This window comes from Monodelphis domestica, chromosome 3 (assembly GCF_027887165.1).
Source record: "Monodelphis domestica isolate mMonDom1 chromosome 3, mMonDom1.pri, whole genome shotgun sequence".
NCBI lineage: Eukaryota > Metazoa > Chordata > Mammalia > Didelphimorphia > Didelphidae > Monodelphis > Monodelphis domestica.
The window spans coordinates 188560891-188588834 of record NC_077229.1 but is presented as its reverse complement, the minus strand read 5'-3'; the positions used below and the strand labels follow the sequence as shown (position 1 = coordinate 188588834).

The following is a 27944-nucleotide window of genomic DNA, read 5'->3' as shown; positions in this document are numbered from 1 at the left end:
CTGAATTAAGGGTTTTTCTTACTCTGGATTCAGAGCTCTAATCAGTGAACCACCTTGCGATCTCTAGATATCAGAATATATTACAACAGTAATAAATTTACAACAGTATAAATAATAATAAATGAAATACTTATTGTCAAAAAACTGTTGTTTAAAAAACTACTTGGTAAACCTTTCCACAACATTTTATCAGTGTATCAAACTTGGGTTTAAAAATATAATTCTTTTAAATATGCATCTCTATGAATATGTATGATTTATTTTATCTCTTCTTATTCAGCTTTAATCGTTTGGATCTACCACCATATAAAAGCTACGAACAGCTAAAGGAGAAACTTCTTTTTGCAATAGAAGAGACAGAGGGATTTGGACAAGAATAAGTGTGGCTTCTTGTCCTAGAGGAGCTCTTGCATTAAAATACTCAGCCAAGTAAAATTGCACAGATGTTGTATATAAGCTGTTCAGGCCGTACAATGACCTTTCTGGAATTCTAAAACGTGTAAATGTTCTACATTCTTCCACAAAGATATGCAAAACAGTTCAGCCTTTTTTACTTTTATTTATTGCCCCCTTGAGATCTCTGACCAGTAAAAAACAAACCACCCGTAAATTTTGAAGCAGACAGTAGACTTTATTTAAAATATAAATGTACATATACATATATACTAGTGGCTCTAGTTTTATAGAGCTCTCAGTATATGAAACATTGCAGCCATTGAAAAAGACCTGGATTTGCTTTACTTTGGCTGTATTACCCAGAAACAAAAAATGTGCAAACTGCTCCATGTCCTTCCTACCTTATGCAATATCCCCCAAGGTTGTTTTAATTGCATGGCTGTTCAGGATGGTATTAAAGATTTAGGTCACAACACTTACCTAGAGTACATAGAAAAATGCTGCTGGCTTTTCTGAAGACAGATACCCAATTCTGTCAACTTATTTTTAAAATAAGTATAATAGTTGAGGTTAACCCTTCTCTGCTACTTTAATGATGTAGCAAAAGTAATGAATGAAGCCTTTACTTTCATAAAAGTCAAATAAAATAAGGTGAATGCTATACAACTGATGCCACTTAGCAGTTTATTATAGGAACTGGACAGAACTCATTGAGCAGCATAAAGGTTTGTTTACATATTACCTTGGGATTTTAGGTAATTTTCAATTTTTAAAAAAGAAATTGTGTTATTCCTACAGGTTTTTTTGTTTTGTTTCATTTTAATCTTTGATTATACTTCAAATTAGGTTCATGGTAAAGTGATTTAATTTGAGACTTAGAAATATATGAAAAGTATTGTAAACTTTCATTGGGTTTTTTTGTGTGTGTGTGGTGTTCCAATTTTTGGTTACATAAATCCAAATCAATTGACAGTTACATAAACTTTTGAACAGTTAAACTTATAAAACTAATAATTTTCTATTACTCTTTGAATATTTTCATCCCTCTTTAAGTTCATGTAAAATTCTTTCTACTTGAATTAAATAAGCATATATTAAAACATTGTCATTTTTTAAATGTAGACAAAGTTATTTTCTGTCCTAAGTGAACAACATTTTAGAATTGTTTTTACCAGTATTGAGGGCATTTGCTGAACTGCAAAGATTGTGTAACAAATTATAAATCTGATGTGAATTATGTTAAGTGCTACCTGTAGCAAACTGTGCTTCCTTATTAATATAAGAAAATTAAAATTACCATTTGTATCATGCTTTCAATATGCACTGTAAATTCCATTAAATTAACTTATACAAAATTTTATATACCCATGAAACTGATTTCTTAAAATATTATATCTGTAACATATTTCACTGCTAGGTGAGAACAGAAAATACTGGCATATTACTTATTTTCCCAATACAACAGTTTTTACTTTGCCAAAATTTTATTTTTCTACATATTAACTTAGATTGTGTTCTGCCTTTTTATTCAAAATTCACAATTTGTTCTGTACAGGTTAAATAAAAGCAGTGATCCCATTGGCTACATAGACTCTTTTCCCATATTCTCGACTCTTGACACTTCAGGATAATTTCACAACCAAAGGCTTTTTAAAATTGTTGTTTGAAGGCTTATGTGATAGATGGTAATTAAACAGTTCTTTTTTCCTAAAAACAGGATACTCATGGGCTTAAACTACACTAGAAGATGTTCACATCAGACATGAAAGATGTCTAGATTTTTATTTCTTACCTAAAGAGTGAGGCAGTACTATCTGTTCCTTTGTAGATATTTGTGACTGAAAAGTATTTTGGCTAGGCTAATTCTTACTTTAAAGTATTGAAAAAAAAATTCATTTTTGAAAAATGTACTTTGAAATCTTCCTAGAAAACATGAATTCTGAAAGAACCAAAGAGGCTTGTCATATATGAAAATCCACAGAATACTTTAGTTATTGGGAAGTAGCAACTAAGATGGTTTGATTGTAGAAAGGTTTTTTTAAATAATTGTTTCCCGTATCATGATTCTCAATTAACAAAAAGAATAAGTTAGAAATAAATGTTAGGAACATAAGTTATTATTCAGTTAAACAAATATAAATTGGCCCTACTTTGTGCCAGGCACTGTTCTTGGGTTTGAAGATATATAGACAAAAATTTTAATATTCCTCTGACCTCAAGGAACTTAAATCATATTAGGAGAGGAACAGATATAATAATTAAAGATAATGATAATAATTAAAGCTAGCACTTTTTTTTTTTAAACCCTTACCTTCCGTCTTGGAGTCAATACTGTGTATTGGCTCCAAGGCAGAAGAGTGGTAAGGGTAGGCAATGGGGGTCAAGTGACTTGCCCAGGGTCACACAGCTGGGAAGTGTCTGAGGCCAGATTTGAACCTATGACCTCCCATCTCTAGGCCTGGCTCTCAATCCACTGAGCTACCCGGCTGCCCCCTTAAAGCTAGCACTTCTATAGTACTTCAAGATTACATATTTTCTTATTTTCTTCTCACAACAAACCTTAAAGGTAGGTGCTATTGTCCCCCTTTTACATATGAGGAAACTAAGACAGATCAGTTAAGTGACCTGCCAGATCAAATAGCTAGAGAGTGTCTGAGTCAGTGTTTGAACTCAGATCTTCCTGATTCCAGATCTAGTGATTCATCAACTGTCCTGTCTGTCCACTCTGTTCAAGTAAAACAAAATACAGATTCCAGGTAGAGACAAAACAGGGCTGTGCCTCTTAGCTGAATCTTGAAGGGATCTAGAAGAGAGTTGAAGAGGAGAAAGAGACGTTCGTGCATGAGAGACACAGAGATGTGGACATAGTGAACAAAATGTTGTCTTGGGTGTAACAAGTGGATCAATTTGCCTTTCGTGTACAATGTGTGATCCGTCTGGACAGGATAGAAGTAGGTCTGAGAGAGAAGCAGCCCGTGAGACCTCACGCCATCAGGAGAATGAATGAGAAGGCAAGAGACCGTGGCCGTAGCCAGGCAGGAGGCTCTCGGGAGCTGAACGAGTGGGGCTTCCGTGGGATGGCAGGAGAGGGAGAGTCGCCGAGACTCAGCTCCAAATTGAATATATGGGGCGACAGCAAGGATGTTGTTGAGAAGGACTGGAATGGTGTTTGTTGTGCCTTTACCTGAAATGGCAAAGATGGGAAGTGGACTAGGCCTGAGGGAGAAGCCTGGATAATACATTCTGCCCATGAAGTCTGATCCTCCTTTGGGATATCTCAGAAGTGCTCAGTGGGCAGTTGCAGATTTCTAACTGGAATCCGGAGAGGCTCAGGCTGGCTGTACAGGTCTGAGTTAGCTCCGTGTAGACGGTCATTCCGCAATGATAGGGAGAAGAGAGCCATGCTAGAGCCTTGGGATACATAGTCAGGGGTATGGAATAGATGATAATCCAGCAAAGAGAGAGGGAGCAAGGAGGGCCAGAAGACAAAAAGAGAGGAGGAGACCAGATTTGTTCATCTTGATCACTGGCTACTTTGGGGCGAGCAGTTGGGGTGGTGCTCCGGGATCACACACCGGCTGCCCAGGATGGCGAGGGTTCAGGGACAGGTGTAGGGCGTGGGCTCTGGAGCATTTCTAGGCTTGGGGAATCTGACTGATCATTCCTGCCGTAGTAGAGATAGAAGAGTAGGACAGAGCGGGGCAGTCTAACAGAGGAAATAGGATCAATAATAATAATTCTTATTTTATAGCACTTGAAAATTTGCAAAGCACTTTATATGGATTGTTTTGTTTTATTCTTACACCAGATATTGAAGGTTTGTGCTATCAGTATCTCCATTTTACACGTATACTAAAGCGAATAGGCTTTAGGTCACTTGCCCAGGGTCAGAGTATCTGAGAGGAGAGGATTTGAACTCAGATTTTCCTGACTCCAGCTCAAAGGCTGTACCAAATCACTGTACCAAGGTTCTAAGCAGAGGGTTTGGCCTTTGGCTTCATCAGAGATTCAAGGAAGAAGACTGGGAAATGACAGGAAGGGCTTTGGAGCAGGGAAGGAGAGTATGTGAAGGGTCCCTCCGCTGAGGGAGGAGAGGAAGCCTGAGAATGGCCTCTGCAGGAAGAGGGACAGCATGATTAACAGGGTCCGTATTACCTTGCCGCACTGAGGGCCTGGCTGGGCTTACATGACGGATTTGTGCCGGACCCAGCCAATCCATTTCGGCAACACGCAAAGTGAAGGAGACAAGGACCCGAATAATCCAGAGCTGAAGCTTGTGGAGTTAGTGAAGGAGGCACGTGGGCATAGGTTTCGGTAGCAGAGGACTATGCAAGGCTTAAGAGAAGGTAACTAAAGGGGCGAGAGTTAGAAAAGAATAGTGTGGCCGGATCCTGGGAGAGTGCAGAAAGTGGTCCGAAGAACGAAGGAAAGGTTCCAGGAGAATGAGATATTCAAAGAGAGCAAATAATAGAAAGGTTATTGTTTATACTACAAGAAATTTCTGAATTCTTGATCGGGGAACGCCGGCGATGCCAAAGTCAAGAGCATAAGCACCCCCTTATGTTGCCCGAGGTGCAGGCAGTGAAGGTGTGGGATGAGCAGGTCTTGTGAGCTGAGAGACTGAGGAACTGAGATGATAGTTTTTGAGAAAAGAGCGTGTATATTGAAATCTACCAGTGAGAGTATGGGGCCATTTAGTGTTCTTTACACCAAAACATGACAGTTGCAATATGTAAAGCATTTAGATGTGTGTGTGTTAAACAGGGGGTGATTTGTTAACAGGTCAGAGAAAATAAACTCCATGAAGGTAATTTGAAACATGTAAAAATATGCTGACAAGGAACCATAGAAAACAAACCAGTCAGTATTGAACTTCTGTCCATCTACATCTAGCATCCAAATTCATTAATGGAAACTAATTCATTTTATTCATTCATAACTAGTTCATTAAATGAATTACAAAAAGACATAAGCTATCAATGGCAGAATTCACTGTCCATCTTGGATTAGTTTAACAGAAAAATAAAAGGGGGAAATAGAGCTATTGCTGAAGAAACTAGAGCTATAACCTAATGACATCTTCTAAATGGGACAGCAAAAGACAACACTTCTAAGCACCACATGGAACTGTTATAGAAATTGTGTATTATGGCACAGAGAAATAAGTGTAAATAGGCAAAAATAGTAAATACACCCATAATGCAACAAAAATAATCAATTCCAGGATCACAAAACACCCAAATGGAGATAATGAATTACCAGAGTGGTTTGGGACGTACAGCCAAGATGTTGGAATACCACAAATCTCCAGAGCCCTCCCCACCTAACACTTCCAAACACACATAGAAAACGTGTTTGAATCCTAATTAGTAATTTTTCTAAGTGTCCATTTTTCCTGTCCTCTTGGCATAGGGAAGCATAAGTGTGACACTGAGGAAGAGGTGTGACCAGGAGCACGCTCTCCAGTGCAAGGGAGACGCTGTGGGCAGGGCAGGAGTCTGAGACTCACACTGAGGGCACCAGAGTGCAAACACGTGCCAAGTGGCAGTTTTGTCTTCTTGTCACCCATTATCTTTGTGGGTCACAGATCCAGGATGGATTTTGGAGATCTCTGTGCCTAAGGGCGGTACAAAGTAAGGAGTGATTGCAGTCTCTAATGTATAGCAAGAAGAGCAAGTTTTGGAAGCAAGCAGTAGCAATGGGACTCGGCTCCTGGGAACAGAAAGGGCTCAGTTCTAGTTTGCAGCCCAGGCCGAAGCTTTCGGAGGAGTAGCACAATGCTCTGCAAGTAGTACGTGCTTGATACACATTTATTAAATGCACAGACTGATTGGTTGATGATATCTGCAAACGCTCTGCCTGGAAAGACCAGGGGAGAGGGGAGAACGGTCAGGAAGATCAGCGTCACAGCCTCTCCAGTATAAACAAGTCCTGTAGGAGAGGGGGGAACCGATAGTGAAAAGAACGCCGGTTCTGAAGTCAAGAATCCCACGTGGAAATCCTGTCTCGGATCATTGCTTTCCATGTGATTTTGAACAAATTATTTAGATTTCCCTTTGCCGCAGCTTCTTCATATGTTTAATACAGGTGCTGTACTAGATTAAGATCCTTGATTATGGTGTATTTGTTTAGGCCAGTGCCTTTGGTCTGCCCTAACCCACTATAAAACTCGGGTGTTAGGCTGGGGCAGAGGATCCTGGCATTGGAAGGCTGTGCCGACAAAGTACGAGTTTGATCATGCAGGAAAGGCTTTGAGTATGGTCCTGGCAATGGACTGTGTCCAGGTTCTGAGAATTGACCTAGCTAAGCAGGGAGAAGCTCATTGTTTCTTGTTACTTGGTGATAAATAAATCCTTTGGCCATGGAAGACCAAGAGACAAAGAAAATGGATGAAACTAAAAGAAGGTGAGGGATGCAAAATGGGAGACAAACCTATCAAGATTTCTATGTAACAAAACTTTTTAGCCCCTGATGACCTAAGTGAGGAAAAGAAAATAGCACTAATAATAAATCAATAAAAGCAGTGAAGCATCTACTTTGTGCTTGGCATGGTGCTGGATGCCAGGGATGCAAATACAAAACGTTCCTTTTTCTTAATGTATAGTTTCATCAGGGAAAACAACAAATTAAATTTAAATAAATAAATGAAATTTATTTTATTTAAATAAATTTAAATAAATGAAAAATAATTATTATGGCCAACCTTGGCCTTGAAGAGAACATGTACATCCTTCCCTTTATGAATATTGTCAAACAGTTGATGCGTTGTTTAGTTTTGCTGAACTGCTTTTTTCTCTGTTAAAAAATTGTTTCAAGTAAGAGGAGACTTAAATGGGAGAGGAGAGGAATACATTTAGAAATTACGGTGATATTAAAAACAAATGATATCAAAAAATTTAAATAAGTAAATATATATACAAAATAAAAATATTGGAGGGAGTCCTGGCAGATTAAGGGATTAGGTAAAGCCTTACTTGGGAGACAGCATATGAGCTGAAGATAGAGGTGAGGCAGAGATGAATAGGGAAGACATGCCAGGTGTGGGAGAGTCTGAACAAAGATTTGGGAGATGAGGGCTGAGACAACCAAGTACAAGGAGGCCAATTTTTCTGGAATATGGAACAAATTGAAGGAGAATAATGTAAATTAAACCTGGAAAAGTATGAAGCCAAATGTTTTTTGACATTAAATACCAAAAGGGAACATCATCTGTACTTTATCTTAAAGGCAAGGAACCCATTGTAGATGGTTAGACTTGTGTTTTGGGAATATATTTTAAGTGGATCCAAGGGAATACCCTATGGACATTTGGGCTGGAGACAACGTAACTATGAAGATATTTAAGGATCAATTCTCAAGTTATCTAAAAGTGGAAGACGGCAATGGCTTGGGAAAAAAACCTCAGATCTTCTTTCTCACCAAAGAGTAATGCTGCTGCTAAAGATCATAACTAGCATTGATACAGAACCTTAAGGTTTGCAAAGTGCTTTTACCCCCATTTTCTCACTCGATCCTTCCAACAACCCTGGCAGGAAGGTACCACCATTGACTTACTTAATAAAAACCTTTCTGGAAATATTTTTATTTTTTTAACCATTTACATGTAATAAATTTCCACATAGGTTTTCTGAAGTTCTATGATCCAAACTGTCTCCCTCCCTTCCTCCTCTCGACCCTCCTGGAGCTGGCAGGTCAGTCTGGGTTATTATCACACAAAACTTCTCCATATTGGTCATTTTTATAAGTGAATAATCTATAAACTAAAGTCATCAATCACATGCTTTCATCTGTATCCAGACTCCAACAGTTCTTTCTCAGGAGGTGGATTCTTTGTCCCAAGTCCCTCAGAATTGTCCTGGATCACTGTATTCCTGAGAGGGGCTAAGTCTATGACAGTTGATCATTCCACAGTGTTTCAGTTACCGTGTACAATGCTCTTCTGGTTCTGCTTATTTCACTCTACATCCATTTACAAAGGTCTTTCCAGCTCTTTCTGAAATCCTCCTGTTCATTACTTACATCACAATAGTAGTCCATCACCATCATATACCACAATTTCTTTAGCTATTCCCCAGTTGATGGACCTCCCTTCAATTTCCAATTCTTTGCCACCACAAAAAAAGAGCAGCTATAAATATTTTTGTATAAGCAGGTCATTTCCTCCTTTTTTTCTAGTAGTGGTGTTACTGGATCAAAGGGTATGCATAATTTTACAGCCTTTTGGGCATAGTTCCAAATTGCCCTCCAGAGTGTTGGATCATTTCACAACTCCACCAACAATGTATTGGTGTTAGAAGTATTTTTGAATAAGAACCTTGCATATAACTTCCCAACAAGGATTAATAGAACTACAACTACCCTAGTCTTGGTCTTATCTTCTGTCTCTTCCTTTCTTTTACCTCCCACAATTTGCCTACATATCCCATTATTTCTCTTTCCACAGTCACAGCCATCCCTAATTCCTAACACTACTACAGACCATTATCATGGCTGGTCTGGCCTACTGAAACAGCATACAAACCTTAAATCTCTATACAAGTTATCAATAGTCTTTGTCACAGAGCTACTTGTATCTGTTGTAGAGTCTTCTGTGGCTCTTTTATTGCCTCTCAGTGCTGCCCTTGGAGTCAGGAGGACTCAGATACTTATTGGCTGTGTGATCCTGGGCAAGTCACTTAACCTTGTTTGCTTGAGTTTCAAAAAAAATGACAAACCACTCTACTATCTTTGCCAGAAAAACCCAAATAGAATCATGAAGACATGTCAGCAAAAACAGTTGACTCCTTTCACACTCAAATCCCTTCATAATCTGCTGTCACCCCAAATTTCTAGACTTCTTTTATGCCTCTTCTATACACACTGGGCTACAGCCAAACTAGAATACACTTCCCTTATCCTGTGACTGTTTTGCAAAAGCATCGACTCACATTTAAAATTTCCTTGTTGTCTATGCTCTTACCTGTGCTTTAGCTGAAGGGAAAATAATGCCATCCTTGATCCCTGTTTAGTACAAACTGCCTCCCTTAGTCGTCCCCAATCACTCTTTTGTAATCTGGTTATCATATAACAGACATTCCAGTTGTGCTTGGCACCTGTCACCCCAGTGGGCGTAGCTCTGCGAGGGGAACCTCGCCAACCCGCGTTTCTCCTCTTCCCTGACTCTAAGAGTCCTTTGCATGCAGTGATGCCTGTTGAATAAGTGCATTTCCATCCCCAAGCCTTTGCTTGTGTCCTTCCCAGGACTTGAAAGCCCTATTTTTGCTTCCTTTGTCTGTTTCTCCTTTGAAGCCTGTGGCTGAGGATCTTTTCCCCCTGGACTTCATGGAACCGTTGTGTGCTTCTCTAAGACACGTATGTGGTCATGTGCATTCTAATTAATAAAGGATCACGGTCCGTATGTACCTAATGCCATTCGTAGGCAATAACCGACATGAGGCCATGTCTTAACTTTGTATTGAATCTAATACTGACTAGATCACAGTAGGTGCTTACACAGTATAGAGCTCTGGTTTCTAGTCATCATTACAGGTACTCCACATACATCTCAGAAAAGCAATTGGCAGCTCTATTGTGAACCATCATAATACCAAATGATAACTGGTTGCGATGGCGGCTTTGGATAGCAGTCTGTTCAAAATTTGATAAAGCAGTTCAGGTTTGTACCAAGTTTAAGTGCCTTCCCATTTTCTCCATGTAAGGCGGCTACTACACTCGTAATTTCTCCTGTAGTTTGCAAAGGAAAAAAAAACAAAACCTCAGATCCATCAAATGAAACGATTTATTAATGGACAGTTTTTAATCTGTTGAATAGTTGTACAATTAACGTTATACTCTTAACATGATAGAGACTCCTGGGATCGTTAGCACTAGTTAAAAACAGTCTTGAGCATCAAAAGCACCAATTGAGCTGAGATCACTGCTTAGCACAGTGCCTGGCACATGGTAGGCACTTAACATTCACTGATTATTCTTATTTTCCAGATCTTGTTTTGGTTAACTGGTTATATCCCAAGCTGCTTTTTCTATGGCGTTCTTCATATATGTTCCTTCCCCTTACATGATTATGGATGGAATTTCCACTGAAAAAACCATGCTTGGTCTGTGAATACTTCCATACTCTGTCTCAGTACCTTTCCATAGAGTTTACCCTTCTCACTATCATCACCATCAAGGACTGATTTTCCTGTGATGTCTGGAAGCTGGAATGTTCATCACCGGCCTAACTCGTTAGCTAGTGATCGAAGCTGGGCTGGCTGTGATATGAATAACTTAATAAACAGACAATTATTAGAAATCTTTGGTGTGCTGGTTTATTCTGAGTAAAATCCTTAATTCTTGTCACCAATAGATTTGAGCAGCTGGACGGCTTCTTTTTGTACCTGAAATGGGAAACGGCAATGCAGCTCAGTGTTCTGAACTGAACTGAACATACTACATATCAATGCATCAAGTACTTAGGATTCCTTTGTAAGGGGACACCTTAGAACAATGCAGAACACAACCGATTTGGGCATTTAATGAATAGGTTCACAGAATTTCCTCAAGCTTAAAGATTGAGTGACTTGTCCACAATCTTACAGCTACTGTGTGAGCCTCAATCTTGCTGCTTTTAGGAGTCTCTTGTGTCCTGCCTCCTTTAATTCTTTCACAAGAGGTGAAAATGAGTGAAATTTACAACAATGGTCAGTATTCCCAGGAGCTGCCACGCCAATGGAATCTTTGATTTTATTCAATCTACTAGCTACGAGTAAATACAACTCCTTCAAAAAACTTTCTACTTTCACTGGCAGACATGGCTCTGGCACTTCATTCACACATAGTTACTAGCTGTTCTTAAGTAATAAAGTGATAGGCAAAATAGTAAAATCCCATACTATGTTGAGTAATTCTTTTGGTTAAAAATATGTTCAATTGTGACACCTCAGGATTTTTCATACAGAAACCAGAATGTCAAAGGCAATGAATGGCCTTTGACAAAAATAATTTGGGAAGTGACTACTGCTGACACTTAGATTCGTGCTTTTTAAAAGCCATAGGCTCAGTTCTAATTCATTCTGGTCTGTTGTAACCAGATGTGTAATTAGCTCTAACCTATTCAAATCATGTTTTCCATTTTCTATTCTTCCAAATCCAGCCCGTTAGCTTTTTTTTTTACCTGCTTGTCCTCCTCTGTGTGAGCTGGGTAGTCCTTGGCTTTCAGTAACCAGAGGGCAGCAAGCTTTTTGTTTTTTAATTTCAGATAAGTCTTTCCCAAGTAAAGCAAATTTTTGCTGTAAAAGTTTGGATTCGCTGAACATAGAAGAAAGAAGACATTCATCTCAGTATGGTAGCACTAACATTGTTTTTATTTGTAAAGAGTAGATTTCCTGTCTAAATTTCATGAACAGATTAATGACTTCTTTTAAAATGACTTTCCTGTGCATGGAGCATACTGCTATAGATCTTTTATATTCCACTGTTAACATCAAATGCATTCTCTGGAAAAATCACAGTTTGGGCCAAAACACAACAAAATCAGTTGTGTTAGAAATGTTGTGACCAAGTGAGAACATGTATGTGAAACAAAATAAACCAGACTAAGCTCCTCCTAGTCCTTACACGACCACAACTGAGGTCCAAGTAGTTCTGAGTGTGACCACAGGGGAGTTTTATTACTTCATGCTCTCATTTTTTTCTATGCTGAAATGAACACACCATTTTCAGGGTAAACCTATCATAGTCATCATTTCAGTTGCTGCAGGAAAGGAAAAATGATAGCAGTTCAAAAAAATACAAATGAAGAAACAAAAAGCTATAGGAAGTGAAGTGATTGGTCTAAGGATATAAATGGCTGGCTAGTGACAACACTGGAGCTAGGAAGGATTTACTGACTTCTGGTCCATTGTCCGTCCTGGCTCTGGCAAAAGTCAGTACTAAGTGACAGTAAAGAAGATGGGTATTACACAGCTTTTTTTTTTAATCGGGACTTCTTATTCATGAGGATTCAGACCTGCCCAGTTTTGTTAATAGTACTGTTTCTTGATTTGAAACTTACGTTCAACGTACTAAACCTGCTCAATCGTAATCTTAAATTCTTTGTCACATGTACAGCTTACCTATTTCTACCTCTGCTACTATATATTCCTCTTAACAATTTGTGTCCGTCCCTTAAAACCAACCTCCAGAGGTAATCCTGTGATTGGTCCCATTTGCCCTTTACTCTTTGACTGCTTTGGAACAATACCTGTGTTAGACATCTGGACTCATCTATACATTCCATGTAAAGAGTCTTAAGTTTATGGTGATGTGTTGTATATTCCACCATGATAAAATGTTACTATCATGAGGATAATTTGTTGTTTGAAGTCTGTCATAATTTTACATCTATTTCTGTTTACAGTACAATGTAATCTCACTGAGGGCAGGAACTGTTTGACTTTTGTCTTTGTATATTTAGAATCTAACAATGTCTTTTGACAATAATAATAGGCTTTTAATGTTTAATTGAATTTAAAAAAATTTTTAATACTTTTCTTTCAAAAAGAAATTGGCACTGTTTACAGGGGGAAAGCATTAACCAGGGTTCCAGAAGACCTAGTTCTAGTATCAACTCTGCCTCTGACTTACTGCACATTTGTACCTTTGTTTCCTCATTTGTAAAATGAAAAATTGGAGGTGTTGATGTCCAAGTGCCTTCCAACTTCAAAAAAATTCTCTCCTAACTCAATAGAAATATGCCTTCACTCAAGCTATTCTCTAAGTTTAACTTTAAGACATTTTAATACTTTAATACATTCAGAACAAAAAAATAAATCAAACATGGTGAATGAATTTCCAAAAAAATTACCACACGCATTTTTATACATCAACACAATTTTAAACATACATGATGTTTAAATGTCTAACATACGCACATGTATATTTAGATGTGTTTGACCAAAAATATTACCTTTTTCTGCCATTTGAAAGTATTTTAGAGCCTGTTAAAGGAGGAAAAAAGGTATTATGGAGAAAAATATTTAAAATAAAGCAGTTTCAAAAACTAAACTGTTAAAATTCTATGTCTCCATTCTTAAAGCAATGAAAGTCTTCTGTTCCAACTCAGAACCATTTTCTATAGTTCTATTTTCAGTTCCAAATTCTCTTTTCTCTCCTCTACTGCCTTTCTCATGCATTGAGAAGGCAAGAAATATGGTACCCATTATAACATGAAGTCATGCAAGATACAGTTCCACAATAGCCATGCTCTCCCACAAAAAAAGCAAGGGAAAAAAATGCTTCAATCTCCGCTCTGAGTCCATCAGTTCTCTCTAACATTTTGCATTATGAATCCTTTGGTCTTGTGGTAGATCACTAGTTACTAAGTCTTCGTGATACTGATCCACATCACAACAAAGAACAATCTCATGTTTACCATGTACGTTGTTCTCCTAGTAATGCTGAATTCACTTTGCAGCTGTTCATATAATATTGTTTTTTTCTGAATCCAACCCCTTCATTGTAACTTATAGCACAACGGTATTTCATCACATTCTCATACATGTTCAGTCATTTTCCAACTGATGGGGACTCCTTAGTTTCCAGTTCTTTGCCACCACAAAAAGAGCTGCTATAAATATTTTTGTACATTTGTATCTTTTCCTTTTTCTTTGAGCTCTTTGGGGTAGAGACCTAGGATATTGCTGGGGCTTGGTTTATTGCTATTTGATCATAGATTCATGCTTTCCCTACATCACTTCCAGAATTTGTCATGTTCATTTTCAGTCATCACAGTCAATGTGACAGGGATATGGTTGTATCTCAGAGTTGTTTTAACTTTCTCTATTAGTGATTTAGAAAAAACATTTTTATGAAAATTGATGGCTTTAATTTTTTCCCCTGAAAACTCCTATTTATATCCTTTGACCATTTATCAATTGGGGAATGGCTCTATTTTTAATAAATTTGGCCTCACTCTCTATATAGTTGAGAAATGTGACCTTTATCAGAAAATTAATATATGGTTTCCCTCCTCAATTTCCTACTTCTTATTTTGGCTACATTCAGTTTTGTTTGTGTAAAAAACTCTTTAATTTTTATACAATCAAAATTTTTCATTTGACCTTCCATGAACTTCGCTCATTTGGTCACGAACTCCTTCCCCTATCTAGAACTAACAGGTAACTAACTTCTATGTTCCCCTAATTTGTTTACATCACCCTTCCTAGTTAAATCCTTTATTTATTTTGAGCTTATGTTGGAATATGGTGATACTGGTTTATGCCTATTTTCTGTCAGTCTACTTTCCAGTTTTCCCAGCAACTTTTGTCAAAAAGTAAGCTGCTGCTCCGGTATTTGGTATCTTTCTGTTTATCAAATGCTAGGTTATTATACTCATTTGCTTCTGTATATTGTATACCTAACCTATTCCACTGATCATTTGTTCTATTTCTTACCCATTACCAAATTGTTTGATTATTACCTTTGTAATAAGGCTTAAGATCTGTTGTTGCTACCCTTCACCTTTTTTTCCCCACTGATTCCCTTAATAATCTTAATCTTTTGTTCCTCCAGATTACTTTTTCTAGCTCTACAATGTAATTCATTGATAGTTTAATTGGTATGGTTCTGAATAACTAAGTTTACTTAGGCAGTATTGTCATTTTTATTATATTGGCTTGGCCTACATAAGCAATGAACTTTTGTCCAATTATTTGTATCTGTCTTTGTGTGAGATGTGTTTTGTAACTGGGTTCATATAGTTCTTGTGTGTGTCTTGAAGCAGAATTCCAAGTATTTTATATTTTCTGCAGTTATTCTAAGTGGAATTGCTCTACTCTTCCTACTTGGTTTTGTTTGTAATATATAGAAATGCTGATGATTTGTTTGTTTTTATTTTAGATGCTGCAATTTTGCTAAAGTTAATTGTTTCAACTAGTTTTTTAGTTGATTGTCTATTCTAGGGCTTTCTAAGTATACTCTCATATCATCTGCAAAAAAAGTCCTTTTTCTCATGGCTTCTGCTTATTCTTTTCATTTCTTTTTCTTATTTTACTACTACAGCTGGCATATCTAGTATGATGATAAATAATAATGATGATAATGGACATCTTTGCTTAACCCCTATCATTAGAAAGGCTTCTAGTTTATCCACATTACATATAGTGCTTAGTCTTGATTTTGAAACTACTTATTTTAAGGAAAGCTCTGTTTATTCCTATACTTTCTAGTATTTTATAAAAAGGAAGAGGAGTTGTATTTTGTCAAAAAATTTTCTGCTCTTATTAATATGATCGTATGATTTTTATCGTTTTTTGCTATTGATACAGTCAATTTTTCTTCTATTTTTCCTAATATTGAGCCAGTCCTAAATTTCTGGTATAAATCCAGCCTGCTTATATTGTATGATATTTGTGACATTGGTGTAGCCTCCTTGATAGTATTTTATTTAAAAGTCTGCATCACATATATTAGAGAAATCAATCTAGTTTTCTTTCCCAGTTTTGGTTTGGTTACCACAATCATATTTATGTCATGGAAGGAATTTGAAAGGCCTCTTTTGCCTATTTTCATGCAGTTTATATAATACTGGAATTAACTGTTCTTTAAATGTTTGGTGGAATTCTCTTGCAAATCTTTATGGGAATGTTTCCCCCCACCCCCACCCCCTTAAAGTGCTCATTTACTGCTTGTTGATTTCTTTTTCTAATATAGGGGTAAGTTTTTTAATATGAGCAATATATATTTTATAAATTTTATAAATATTCATCCATTTCAGTTAGATTAGCAAATTTATTGGCAAAAAGCTTCTAATAATTGCTTTAATTTCATCTTCATTAGTTCAGCATTAACCCTTTTTGTTTGAAACTAGTCATTTGTTTTGTTTTAATCAAATTAGTCAATTTTTTAAATACTTTCAATTTTATTAATATTTCCTTTGATTTCTATTTTGGCATTTAATTGGGGATTTAAAATTTTTTTCTAAATGCCTTTTAAAAAATTTGCATGCCTAAGATTCTTCTATTTGTTCTCTCTCTCTCAACACTTACCTTCTGTTTTAGAATCAGAACTAAACATTGGTTCTAAGGCAGAAAGCTGGGCTTTTGGGATTAAGTGAATTGACCAGAGACACACAGCTAGGAAGTGTTTGAGACTAGATTTGAACCTAGGGCCTCCCCATTCCAAGCTTGGTTATCTCCTGAGCCATCTAGCTGCCCCACTTTCTCTTTTTTTGTAAACACTTAGAAACATAAACTTTCCTCTGCTTTGGCTACTTCCTACAAATTTTGTTATGCTGTCTTGTCATTGCCTTAATAAAATTGTTTCTATGATTTGTTTTTTTACCTACTCATTTTTAGAATTACATTACTTAGTTTATAATAAAGTTTTAACTTGTGTTTCAAAGGCCCTTTGTTAAATGTAATTTTTATTGTATTATGTTCTGAAAGGGATCCATTTAATTTTTCTGCTTTTCCTTGTGAGATTTTTATGTTCTAACACATGGTCAGTCTTTTTGTGAAAGGGCCAGGAGAAAAAGGTATATACTATCAATTTCCATTCAATATTTTCCATAGGTCTATCATATCTAACTTTTCTAAAATTCTATTCATTCCCTTAACTTTTCTTGTTTATCCTATATTTATCTAGGTCTGAGAGGGGTAAATTACAGCCTTCTATTTTACTGTCCAATTCTTCCAGACTCATATCCTCTCCCACTTTATGGGTAAGTTTAGCCCATTCACATTCACAGTTATGACTTCAGTGTATATCCCTCCATCCTATTCTATTCTATTTATCTTTCTTTTTTAATCCTGTCTCTTCCTTGAAAGTCTGTTTTGCTGCCTCCCTCAATCTACCCTTCCTCTTATTACCCTACCCACTTTTCTCTTAGCCTCTTACCCTCCTATTTCCCTGTTGGATAAAATGAATTTCTATTCCCAATTGTTTTGCTTGTTTATATTTTACCCTCTTTGAACCAGTTCAGATAAAGGTAAGGTTCAAGTACTGTCTGCTCCTCACTCCTAAATTATATCCTTCATTGAAAATTTTTTCTTTGCTTGCTTTTTAGGTGAAATAATTTCCCCTATTCTTCTCCCTTTTCTTTTCCACTGCATTCCTTTTATATCCTTCCATTTTTTTGAGACCATCCCAACATAACAGATTTACTCACCCATATCCTCAGTCAAAATTCTTACAAATTAAATGTATCACCTTCCCATACAATAATGTAAACAGTTTAAAGCATATTAAGTCCCTCATGATTTAACCTTTTTAAGCTTGTCTTGAATCTTCTGTTTGAATTCAGATTTTCTATAGCTTTTGTCTTTCTATTAGGAATATTTTAAAATACTCTATTTTATTAAATATCCATTTTTCTCCCATAGAATCATACTCACATTTTGCTGGGTAGGTTATTCTTGGTTGCAATCCTAACTTTTCTTCCCTCTAGAATATCATATTGTAAGCTCTCTACACCTTCATAGTTATTGCTGCTAATCTTGTGTGATTCTGATGGAAATTCCATGGTGGCTAACCTGTTTCTGTCTGGCTATTTACAATATACTTGACCTTGTTGCTCTGAAATATTATTATTAACATTCAGATTTTTAATTCTGGAGTCTTCTTAATTCTGGAGTTTTCAAGAGGTAATCAGAAAATTTTTTCAATTCCTACTTCTCCTTCTGGGTATAAGATATTCGGGCAGTTTTCCTTTATAAATTCATGAAATATGATATCCAGGTTCTTTTTTTTTTAATCATAGCTTTCAGGTTATCAAATAATTCTTTAATTATCTCCCCTCAATCTATTTTCTAGATCAGTTGTTTTTCCTATGTGATCTCACACATTTTCTTCTATTTTTTTAGTCTTCTGACTTCATTTTATTGTTTATTGATGCCTCACAAAATCTTTAGCTACCATTTGACCAATTTTAATTTTTAAGGAGTTATTTTCTTCAACATCTTCAATAATTCTGATTTTTAAGGCATTAATTTATTTAGGATTTTTTCCATCTTTTACTTAGGTATTCTTATTCTCTCTTTGTAATTTTCTTTCATTGCTCTCTCTTTTTTTTGGCCAGTTTTTCCTTTACCATTCTTGATTGTTTTTTTAAATAGTTTTTCCCCTTCTTTTTAAAAAAATCTTTCTTTAACTCACATAGGAATTCTCATTAGGCTTGTGTCCAATCTGTATTTTTCTTTGAGACTTTATTTATAAATGTTTTCAAGTAATTTTCTTCTTCTGAGTTTGTCTTGAACTTCCCTGGTGAAACAGTAGCTTTTTGTGATCATTCTTTTTTTATTGTTTGCTCATTTTTCTCGCCTATTTCTTAATTTTGGACTTTAAGATAGAGTTGGATTCTGCTTTCTTGGGGGATAGAGGGATATATATGGCCTGGTATGACTTTTATAATCAGCTACTTTCACAATTAAGTCTAGTGGTCTGTAATTTTTCCATGCTTCCATGGTGTCCTCTGGGGAGAGTTCTATTGAGTTCCCTTCTAGTCTGAGCTCTGGTCCTTAACCAGTTAAGACCCCTTGATCCTTCTTGATTGAAATAGCTCCTCTCTGCCTTTTAACTGCAACCTGTACCCAGTTAGGGTCCCTGCTCCCTTGAAATTACAACCATTCCTCTCTCTACCCAGGAACTACTACCTAGAACTATGTAATATATATAGGTGACAGAGCTGCCAAATTGTACCTGATCCTACAGCCACCTCTGCCTGTATCTGAGCACAGTGTAGTTAGAATTCTTTTTTCAGGTATGACTATGTCTAGGTGGTCTCTGAAGCCCCTTCAATGCTGAAATTTGTGATTCTGTGATCTGTATATACGCTAGAATAAAGATATAGGTAAGAATTCAAGAATAAATGAACTGAATAAAAGGCATTACATTACCTCTTCAAATGTGGAAGTGGGAGGAGTTGCAAACAATGTTTTAGCAATTTTTCTTTGGACCCAAGGCATTTCAGCAAATGAAAAACACCTATGATGGGAAAGGTCACATTAAAAAGTAACCAAACTACTTTAGAAATAATTTTTGCCCCAAAATAAAATGCATCTTAAAGATTATATAGTACTCAAATTTTTTCCCCTCAAACCTTAAGTGCTTTTTATGTGTCTTCTTATTCTTCATACATGTCTGCAAAGTTAACATTGGTGCTAATGGTAAAAGTATAGAGTAAATTCAACAATAGACTAAAATCAACCTATAATGTCCCTTTGCTAGCTTTCATCATAAGGAAATAAATACTAGTATTCAGTCTTTACCCTTGCTGTGAATTGTGGTTAAATGATGTAAAATCTTGAAAATACTAAAAAATTAAGTCAGTCAAATCAGAAACAACTTTTAGAGATGAAAATCCCCATTTTTGCAAGGAAATAGATAACATAAACAATAAGGTTATCAACAAAGGATGGACATATAGCAAATGATTGGATATACTAGGTGAGTGAGAGTAAAGAGTCAAGGATGACATGGAGGTTATAGCCTAAGGGACTGGCAGGATGGTGGTATCTATATAAATGTTCAGAAGGCAACTGGTAATGCACAGCTATAGTTCAGGAGAGAGATAAAAACTGGTGCATAAATTTGAGAATCATCTCGATAAAGATAAGCAAACCCATAGAAATTAATAAGATAACTAAGTAAGAGTATAAAGAGAAAAGGGGGCTTGAGACTGTACTTTAGGAACATATTCACAGTTAGTGAGCACATCAATGATAAGGGAGAACTAAAGAGAACAATGTCACAAAAACTCAGGGGAGGGAGTATCTAGGAGGAGAGGTCAATATATAGGAAAACTGAAAAAGTCATCAGATTTGGCAATTATAAGATGTATGATGTCAGAAAACAGACCACCAAAAGTTGAGAAGTGAGTAAAAGATCAAATGAAGGCAATAAGTTAAGATAGATATTTTTGGATTTGGCTATGAAAAAGATGAGAGACATTTGACAATTGCTTGAATTGGGGGCAGCTGGGTGGCTCAGTGGATTGAGAGTCAGGCCTAGAGATGGGAGGTCCTAGGTTCAAATCTGGCCTCGGACACTTCCCAGCTGTGTGACCCTGGGCAAGTCACTTGACCCCCATTGCCTAGCCCTTACCACTCTTCTGCCTTGGGGCCAATACACAGTATTAACTCCAAGTCAGAAGGTAAGGGTTTAAAAAAGGGGAGGGGGGGGCAGCTGGGTAGCTCAGTGGATTAAGAGCCAGGTCTAGAGATGGGAGGTCCTAGGTTCAAATCTGGCCTCAAGCACTTCCAAACTACATGATTTTATAAGCAAGTTGAGTATTTCTTAATGCTATTTCTCTAAGAACTAACTTGCACAGAGTTAAGTATTTTTTAAAAAGCACTTTCACATTATGTTTTTAATATATTTCAAAATAAGCAATCTGCTTACAAAGGATAACAAAAAGTTTCTTTAAATCTAAAAAAACTTACCAAATACCAATAATATGAATTGAGGTGGCATCCTTAGGATTCAGTTCAATTGCTTTCTAAGAAGAAAAAGAATATCAATCAAAATTTGCTTCTGAATACCTATTATTTTTATTTATAAATTTTATCTAGTAAGTCTGAAAAATACATAATTTAAAAAACTAGTCAAAAAAGGATTTTAGAATTCAGTTCCTTCTTGAGAGCTGAAACTTCCCTGCTTGCTGATAATTCAAACTGAACTGAAAAATACGCATTCACATGTATGCCTGAACTAGTAGCTACAAATATCATTCAAGAATCATTCAAGAATTCAAGTGTCACACTTTTCATGTAATCACCTTTCCTACTATTTAGAATGTAAGAACATAAGAAAAGCTTTTGAAGTTGCAAAGTATTCTTTTCCATTCATAGATCAATGTAGTGAGATATCAAGCAGTATGGTGTAGGGGAAAACAGAACTCCAAAGAGTTAAGCACTGTTCCTGAATATCATTTCTGTTATTTATTACCTATGTGACAATTCAAATCAAATCAAAAATTGTTTATTAAGCATCTGTTATATGCAAGATAGGTGAAACAATGAACATGTATGTGATAGGGTTACAAAGATGAAATCATTCCTTGCAATTTCCTTGCAAGGAGCTCACATTCTAACTGAGACAACAAATACAAATATATACATATTCACTTTATATTATACCACATATACTGTATATAATGTATGTAACATAAGCACACATCTAATATATAGCATATCTTACGAAACATTATGTATGTACATGTATACATATATGATAAGTGTAAAGGGAACAAATACAAATATATATATATGAGTTAAAAGGAGGTTTGGGAGGGGGGCACTAGCAGTTGGGAAGGATCAGGAAAAGCTTCATGTATTATTACATGGTATTTAAGCTGAAAGAAAGGGACTCAATCAGAGAATCCACTTAAAAAGCAAAGAATCATTTTGTAAATTTAGTAAACACACCACTTTATTTTGATGAATCTATTTTACTTATCAGATCTAGTTAAATTAATGTGCACTTGTTTTCTCATAAATATAGTAACTAGGATCATCAGAATTAGAATTATAAAACCTTTTAGTCACCATTTAGTCCAAACTTCTTGTTTTATAAATCAGGGAACTGAAGTAGAAAAAGATGAAGTGATTTGGCTAAGTCCATGAGGCAAATAAGTGAGAGACATAATTTTAATATTTTGATGCTCCATCCTTTAAACCCAAATTCAGTGCTTTTACCAATATATTACCTTACCCCCCAAACTAAGGTAAATCAATATTTATTAGCAGAAGACCTGCTTTAATAAATGGGTAAGAATGATAAGCATATTGGAAACAGGTTAAACACTGATAATTAAATTGCTTACAGTAATTGATTATTTCTAAAATACTTAAAAATATGTATTTTCTGTTAGTAGGTTAAGCATTCTCTTTATAATCTTGCATAGGTGATTCATTTGCTTAAGATCACAGTTTAGAAGAGCAAAGTTAGCCACAACCCTAGTTCCATGCCCTATCACTTTTCCTATTTTATTTCAAGTTTTCCTTGGTTTCTCTGCCTCAAACCTGTTCCTACTCTCTAATCCATCCTGAAAAAGGTAGGGGGTAGAGTAGAAGGACCATGGCAGAAGGTACCGTGGAGGTCTAGGCTCTAGCAAGATAAGCTGAAAGCTTTTCTAGCAGAATTGAAGGGGCACAGGTTTAGACTGAATTTCAAGAAGGGTAGAGATGATTAGAGTGTAGGACCAAGCAGAAGTTGGGAAATGCCAAGAAAGCTTAATGAATGTTTGTTGAATGGCTGATAATAGCACTTTAGGTTTGTGAAGACTTTTATGTCAATTATCTAATTGGATCCAGTGAAGTAGGTATATTATCTATCTCTAATTTAATGATAATGAAACTCAGGCTTAGAGAAAATAAATTATAATATTATTTAGATAAGGTCCAAGGGAGTAATAGGCAATGTTTTGGGGGGGGATGGGATGTATACATATATATACACACACATTGTGTATGTTTATACACATACTTACACACATGTATACAGGAAACTATATGTGCCCACATGGATACATATATATATAAGCATATATATACACAGATACATGCATATATTACGTATGAGTTTCTTCCTCACTCCCAAAGTAAGGCTTACATGCATGCACATATGTCAATGGTACTTTCACATAGTTGTGGGCATTCACTCTTCCAGTTATATTGAAACCATCCATTCCCTCTTTCTTATCTTTATGAATTCAACAAATACTTATTTTTTACCCATTACAGGCAAGGTTCAAGATCCTATGGAAGGTTATAAGATGCATAAAACATGGACCCTTATCCCAAGGTCCCTGGATCCAGCAGAGAAAATGAGAAGTATATAAATGATCTGAGTTAGTTTAAGTTCAAGAGCTGTACCACTGGTACTTTCATGTCTTCTTGTCTCAATGAATCTGTGATCTTCCAAATATACTTATTTCCCCAATGATGCAAATCGTAACCCATTCATGCCTTACCATCATTTGTGTGGCTGCTTTTCTCACTCACCCATAAATCCACTAAAGAGAGTTCATTCATATTGGGGTGGTGATGGGTGGTAAGCCTTCTTTCCTCTGAAATTTTGGGGAACACAAGCTATTCACTGATTATCCTTGCAATGTAACTAGTCCAATTTCTTTCCCATTACTTCTCCTGCATAATTTCTCATTTGTAATATTTTACAGTCTGCCCATACCCACCATGACCCTCATCACTGCCTTTTGGATGCTCCACAAATTCAGTTTTTTTGGTAGACTGTAGTGTTCCAAGACTTGCAGCCATAAAGTAACACAAAGAAGAAAAGTGGTATTAAAAAGACTGACTGCTGCCTAAGGGAGAAGCAGGGAATCATTAAATGCACCAGGCAATTGCCTGTCCCCCTTCTCCCGTTTAATTCTCTGTCTAGCTTAATGTCTATTTGAAAAGTCTATCCTAAATGCATATACTGATGAGTTCACAATTTGTCTATCAAACTGCATATCAAAGTCTAGAAAACAGACATGCAAATTCGTGTAGTTTTTCCTGTGTGGATAGTTATCCCAAACTGTTTTTAGACATTATGACTCATATAGGAAGCTATATTCTATAATACAATGTCAGACACCAGCAGGAGTATCGGAATTACTCATGAACTATAGGAATGTCTCTTCAGCCATGAAGATCAAACATCTTTGGAGAATATAGACCTCTTTATTTCATACTATGCTTGATATTAGTGATTGAACAATAACAGGACAGATTTTTATCTCCGTTGTTATATCTTTAAAGGCAGTGTTGACAAAGTATTGGCATGCATGCCCAGCCAGCACAGGGGAGCTTCCCCATTCCCCCTCTTCCCAGTGCCCAAGGACTTTTTTTACATGCCCTGCCCCTGGGTCCATCTGCCCAAAGCAAGCACTTCCTCTGCTCTCTGGAATAATGCAGGGGGCTCACAGGCAGCTTGAAGTTGCAGTTTGGGCACATAAACGTGAAAACCTTTGCCAATGATGTTTTAGGGTATTTTGGATACCATTAACACTTTATTAGAGGAAAGCCTTTAAAATAGCATTTTTGCTTTAATGCAACAAATGCTTAAAAACAACAACAAACACATCAACTAATATGTAGAGTGAGGTTTTATATACAAAATAATTTAGGGGTATGCTAATAACAAGAGGGGTGTCAGGAAATATGGGGTTATATGTTATCTTTGTATTTTAGAGCCATGCCTACAGAAGTAAAGTTTTGTAATATAGTTTTGTAAGAACCTCTTACTATGGGGTATTCAGGAAGGACTATTAACTCTTAGTGGTTTCTACTTTTCACCCAACTCCCACCTGTGACTCCAAAAAGCTATAGCATGCATAGCAGCTACTCCAGTAAAACCGTCTCTGCAGATGGGGTAAACTAAACTGAGGATAACTGATAGGCCACAAATCTGTTAGTGAATTAGGAAGGTCTAATCCAAGCATGTGAAGATTTCTTTCAGCAGAATGGGCAGAGAACAATTTGTTTCAAAGGCCATGAAACTGGCTGAAGCAGGTACTACGAAATGCTTAGAGTTTGGTCAGACATCGAAGGTCATGTGCTGCATCCCAAGCCATCATCAGTCACCCCTATTTTTGTCTTGCCACTGGACTTCAATAACTCTGGAAGAGAAAGTGAGGCTGACAACTTTGTGAAACTGTGCCTCATTTCATTCCAAATCATTCACAAGCCCAGACAATACCCAGTGCTGTCATTGACCTTCTTCAAAATGAAGAACAAACTACCCGTTGCTTTAGTCCAGTCTGATGATCATATGGTCCATTTTATGGACCTGAGTTAGCAATGCAATTATTAAGTGAAGAAATTAGAAATTCAATTAATTTTTCATATTAATAAACTATTAAAATTCACTAGTACCTCCAAGTGTTTCTTGATAATGAAGGCATTTCCAATTTTAACCTTGATACCTTCATAGTCTCCAATATCACTGAGACAGATAGCATACCACTACAAATAAAAAAAAAAAAGAAAACAAGTTTAAGTATAGCTTTAGAAATACTACTTTTAACATAATGGTTCAGGCTTTAAACCTCAAAAAACATTCATATTCAAAAACAGAGTCCTTTCTAGATGCAATCCTTTCGTCTCTAGTCATTTCTACAATTGAGTGCTATGGAAACTCCTCAGCAGCCTATCCTTAGCTATGGTTAGGGGTGTCCATTGGTTCTTAGACTTTGTTCTGAAGAAAAGGCCTTTGGATAAAGTTCTCTTTTGGTTTCATAGGAGTTAGAGCTGAAAGTTACTTCATCTAATGCAGGGGCCCCCAAACTTTTTACACAGGGGGCCAGTCCACTGTCCCTCAGACTGTTGGAGGGCCAAACTATTAAAAAAAAACTATGAACAAATTATTAGGGATTCTGTCACACCTTGCACAGGCCCATCATTGCCTCCACTATACAGGGCAGCAGTATACACAGTGTGGAATCCCCTCCCCAGATTGCCGCTCACCATGCTGACGTCTTCCATTGTGCAGCCACATAATCCTTTGCACGGTGCCCCGTTCTCATTCAGTTACTCTCAGAACAAAGTGCCATGCATAGGATTATGTCACCGGAAATAGTACTGTATGTGAGCGACATCACACTTTGCGCTACCGCCACATACTCTCCAGGAACACAGGATGTGGATGCATCCTGTGCTCCTCTCACTGACCACCAATGAAAGAGGTGCCCCTTCTGGAAGTATGGTGGGGGCCAGATAAATGGCCTCAGGGGGCCATAGTTTGGGGACTATGTGTGGTAAAAGGAATTCCTGGTAGATCAACCTCTGAGGTCCCTTCCAAGATATCTATGATTCAATGAACCTAACTTGTCCATTTCTGAACAATAATTCAGCTGTGTATTATTGACTAGATTTTATATCTAATTAAGATTAAATTGCTACTTCCTAGCTGTGTGATCCTGGGCAAATCACTTAACCCCATTGCCTAGCCCTTACCACTCTTTTGCCTTGGAACTGGTACTCGGTACCAATTCTGAGACAAGGGATAAGGGTTTAGGGGGAAAAAATTGTCACTTCAAATTATAAAGAGACATTCATCTTTCACCTTCTTTCCCTGTGCCTAGTTTTAATCTAAGAGTGGAAAATATCATCATGCCACAATATAATAGTACTACTAATACTTTCTTTTCATTAAGTATTTACTAATAAACACAATTTAACATTTATTCTTAAGTAGTAATTACAATTATTTATTCTGCATAATCATCCAAGCAACCAAACTTTTGATTTTTATCTTCATGCTATCTGTATGCTGCCTCAGTGAGCTTAGCTCACAAGGGTTTTTCTGCATTGGGACCTTGCCTGGACCCTGCCCGGCTTGCTGGTGAGTGACTAGAATTCCCACATGGAGATTGGAACTCTGTCAGGGAGTGAGCTTCATTTCACTGGATTAGCATTTAGGGTAGGCTAGGCAGTCTCGTTACCTCTTTCCCTTCCACATTTCCTTCTTTTTACTATTCCAATTAAATAAAATTGTTAAAAGCTGCTAATAGTTTTCCTCACTTAAGGTATAATAATTGGAGACCACTTTTTTAAAACTTATTTAGTCAAAATCCCAATTTAACTATTATATGCATTAGCCTCTTCCTTCCACATCGCCTGTACCTCCCAGGGTACATCTGGATTTTTCCTCATGATAATTCCTCATTTAGAATTTCCTAGCTGTGAAATCACAGGTACAATCCCTTTGCTTTTCTATACCTATCCATTCCTCTAGCCTAAGCCAACCAGTACATTCAGAATTGGCTGTTTAACATTTGAAAAGCTATGTTTTTCTAACACTCAATTGTCTCAACTATCCCAACTATCATGAGCTTAATTTTTATACCCCCCCATAACATTAAAAAAATGACAATTTTTTTTGTTATGGGCTTTTTGATCTTAAAAATATAAAAGGATTCAATGAACTTCGTACATTTTATGTTCAAAACTAAGTGTTTACTAAAAACTGTATTCTAAATACATCCATAAAAACTAAAATATATTTAAAAATCTGTTCTCTAACTGAAGTCTTGGGAAAGGCTCTATACAAATAAATCTCTCTTTAACAATGCATATAAGTTTCTAAAAGAGAAAAAAAGTCAAAAATTTTCCTATGTATTTAAGAATTAGGAGTCCAGAGTAGTCTATTTTCATCTCTACATAGTACAAAAGTATAATTATTCCAAGTACCTTACCTTGTGAGCTGCAAAACTTGAATTATTTTTTTGAAGTGCCTTTTTTGCATATTCAAAAGCTTCATATACCAGCTGTTTCTTTTCTTGTTTGGAGGTAGTGCTAAGTTGAGATATATCCCTGGATGCCCGTGCCAGACGCCATAACAACTCTGCATCCTCACTAGGTTTGAAATAGATTATGAAACCTCACTTATATTCATTTATTTTTTATGATTAGAGTTTATTATCATAAATCAATTCTCTGTCTCCTCAGTGACTGAAACACTATAATATTATGCAACAATTATTATATGTATATATATATATATATTTTTTTTAATCCTTACTTTCTGTTTTAGATTCAATATTGTGAATTGGTTCTAAGGCAGAAGAGCAATAAAAACTGGGCAAT

General features: G+C 36.4%; 2 protein-coding genes across 12 annotated transcripts in view; one reads left to right on the top strand and one right to left on the bottom strand.

Annotated features, from left to right (window-relative positions):
* Positions 1–1979, top strand: part of WWP1 (WW domain containing E3 ubiquitin protein ligase 1) — a 176164-nt gene extending 174185 nt beyond the window's left edge. For all 10 annotated transcript variants that reach the window (XM_056823349.1, XM_007488064.3, XM_007488066.3 and 7 more), the window contains one exon: positions 281–1979. In XM_056823349.1, the coding sequence (XP_056679327.1) occupies positions 281–380 (100 nt within the window). In that variant the 3' untranslated portion in view covers positions 381–1979. The remainder of the gene's footprint in view (positions 1–280) is intronic.
* Positions 1980–10156: 8177 nt separating this feature from the next.
* Positions 10157–27944, bottom strand: part of RMDN1 (regulator of microtubule dynamics 1) — a 45932-nt gene continuing 28144 nt past the window's right edge. For both annotated transcript variants that reach the window (XM_007488067.3, XM_016431809.2), the window contains exons 4-10: positions 27554–27713; positions 25233–25322; positions 20796–20851; positions 19251–19338; positions 13325–13355; positions 11552–11685; positions 10157–10775 (exon numbers count right to left, since the gene is read on the bottom strand). In XM_007488067.3, coding sequence (XP_007488129.1) covers positions 10725–10775; positions 11552–11685; positions 13325–13355; positions 19251–19338; positions 20796–20851; positions 25233–25322; positions 27554–27713 — 610 coding nt within the window. In that variant the 3' untranslated portion in view covers positions 10157–10724. The remainder of the gene's footprint in view (positions 10776–11551; positions 11686–13324; positions 13356–19250; positions 19339–20795; positions 20852–25232; positions 25323–27553; positions 27714–27944) is intronic.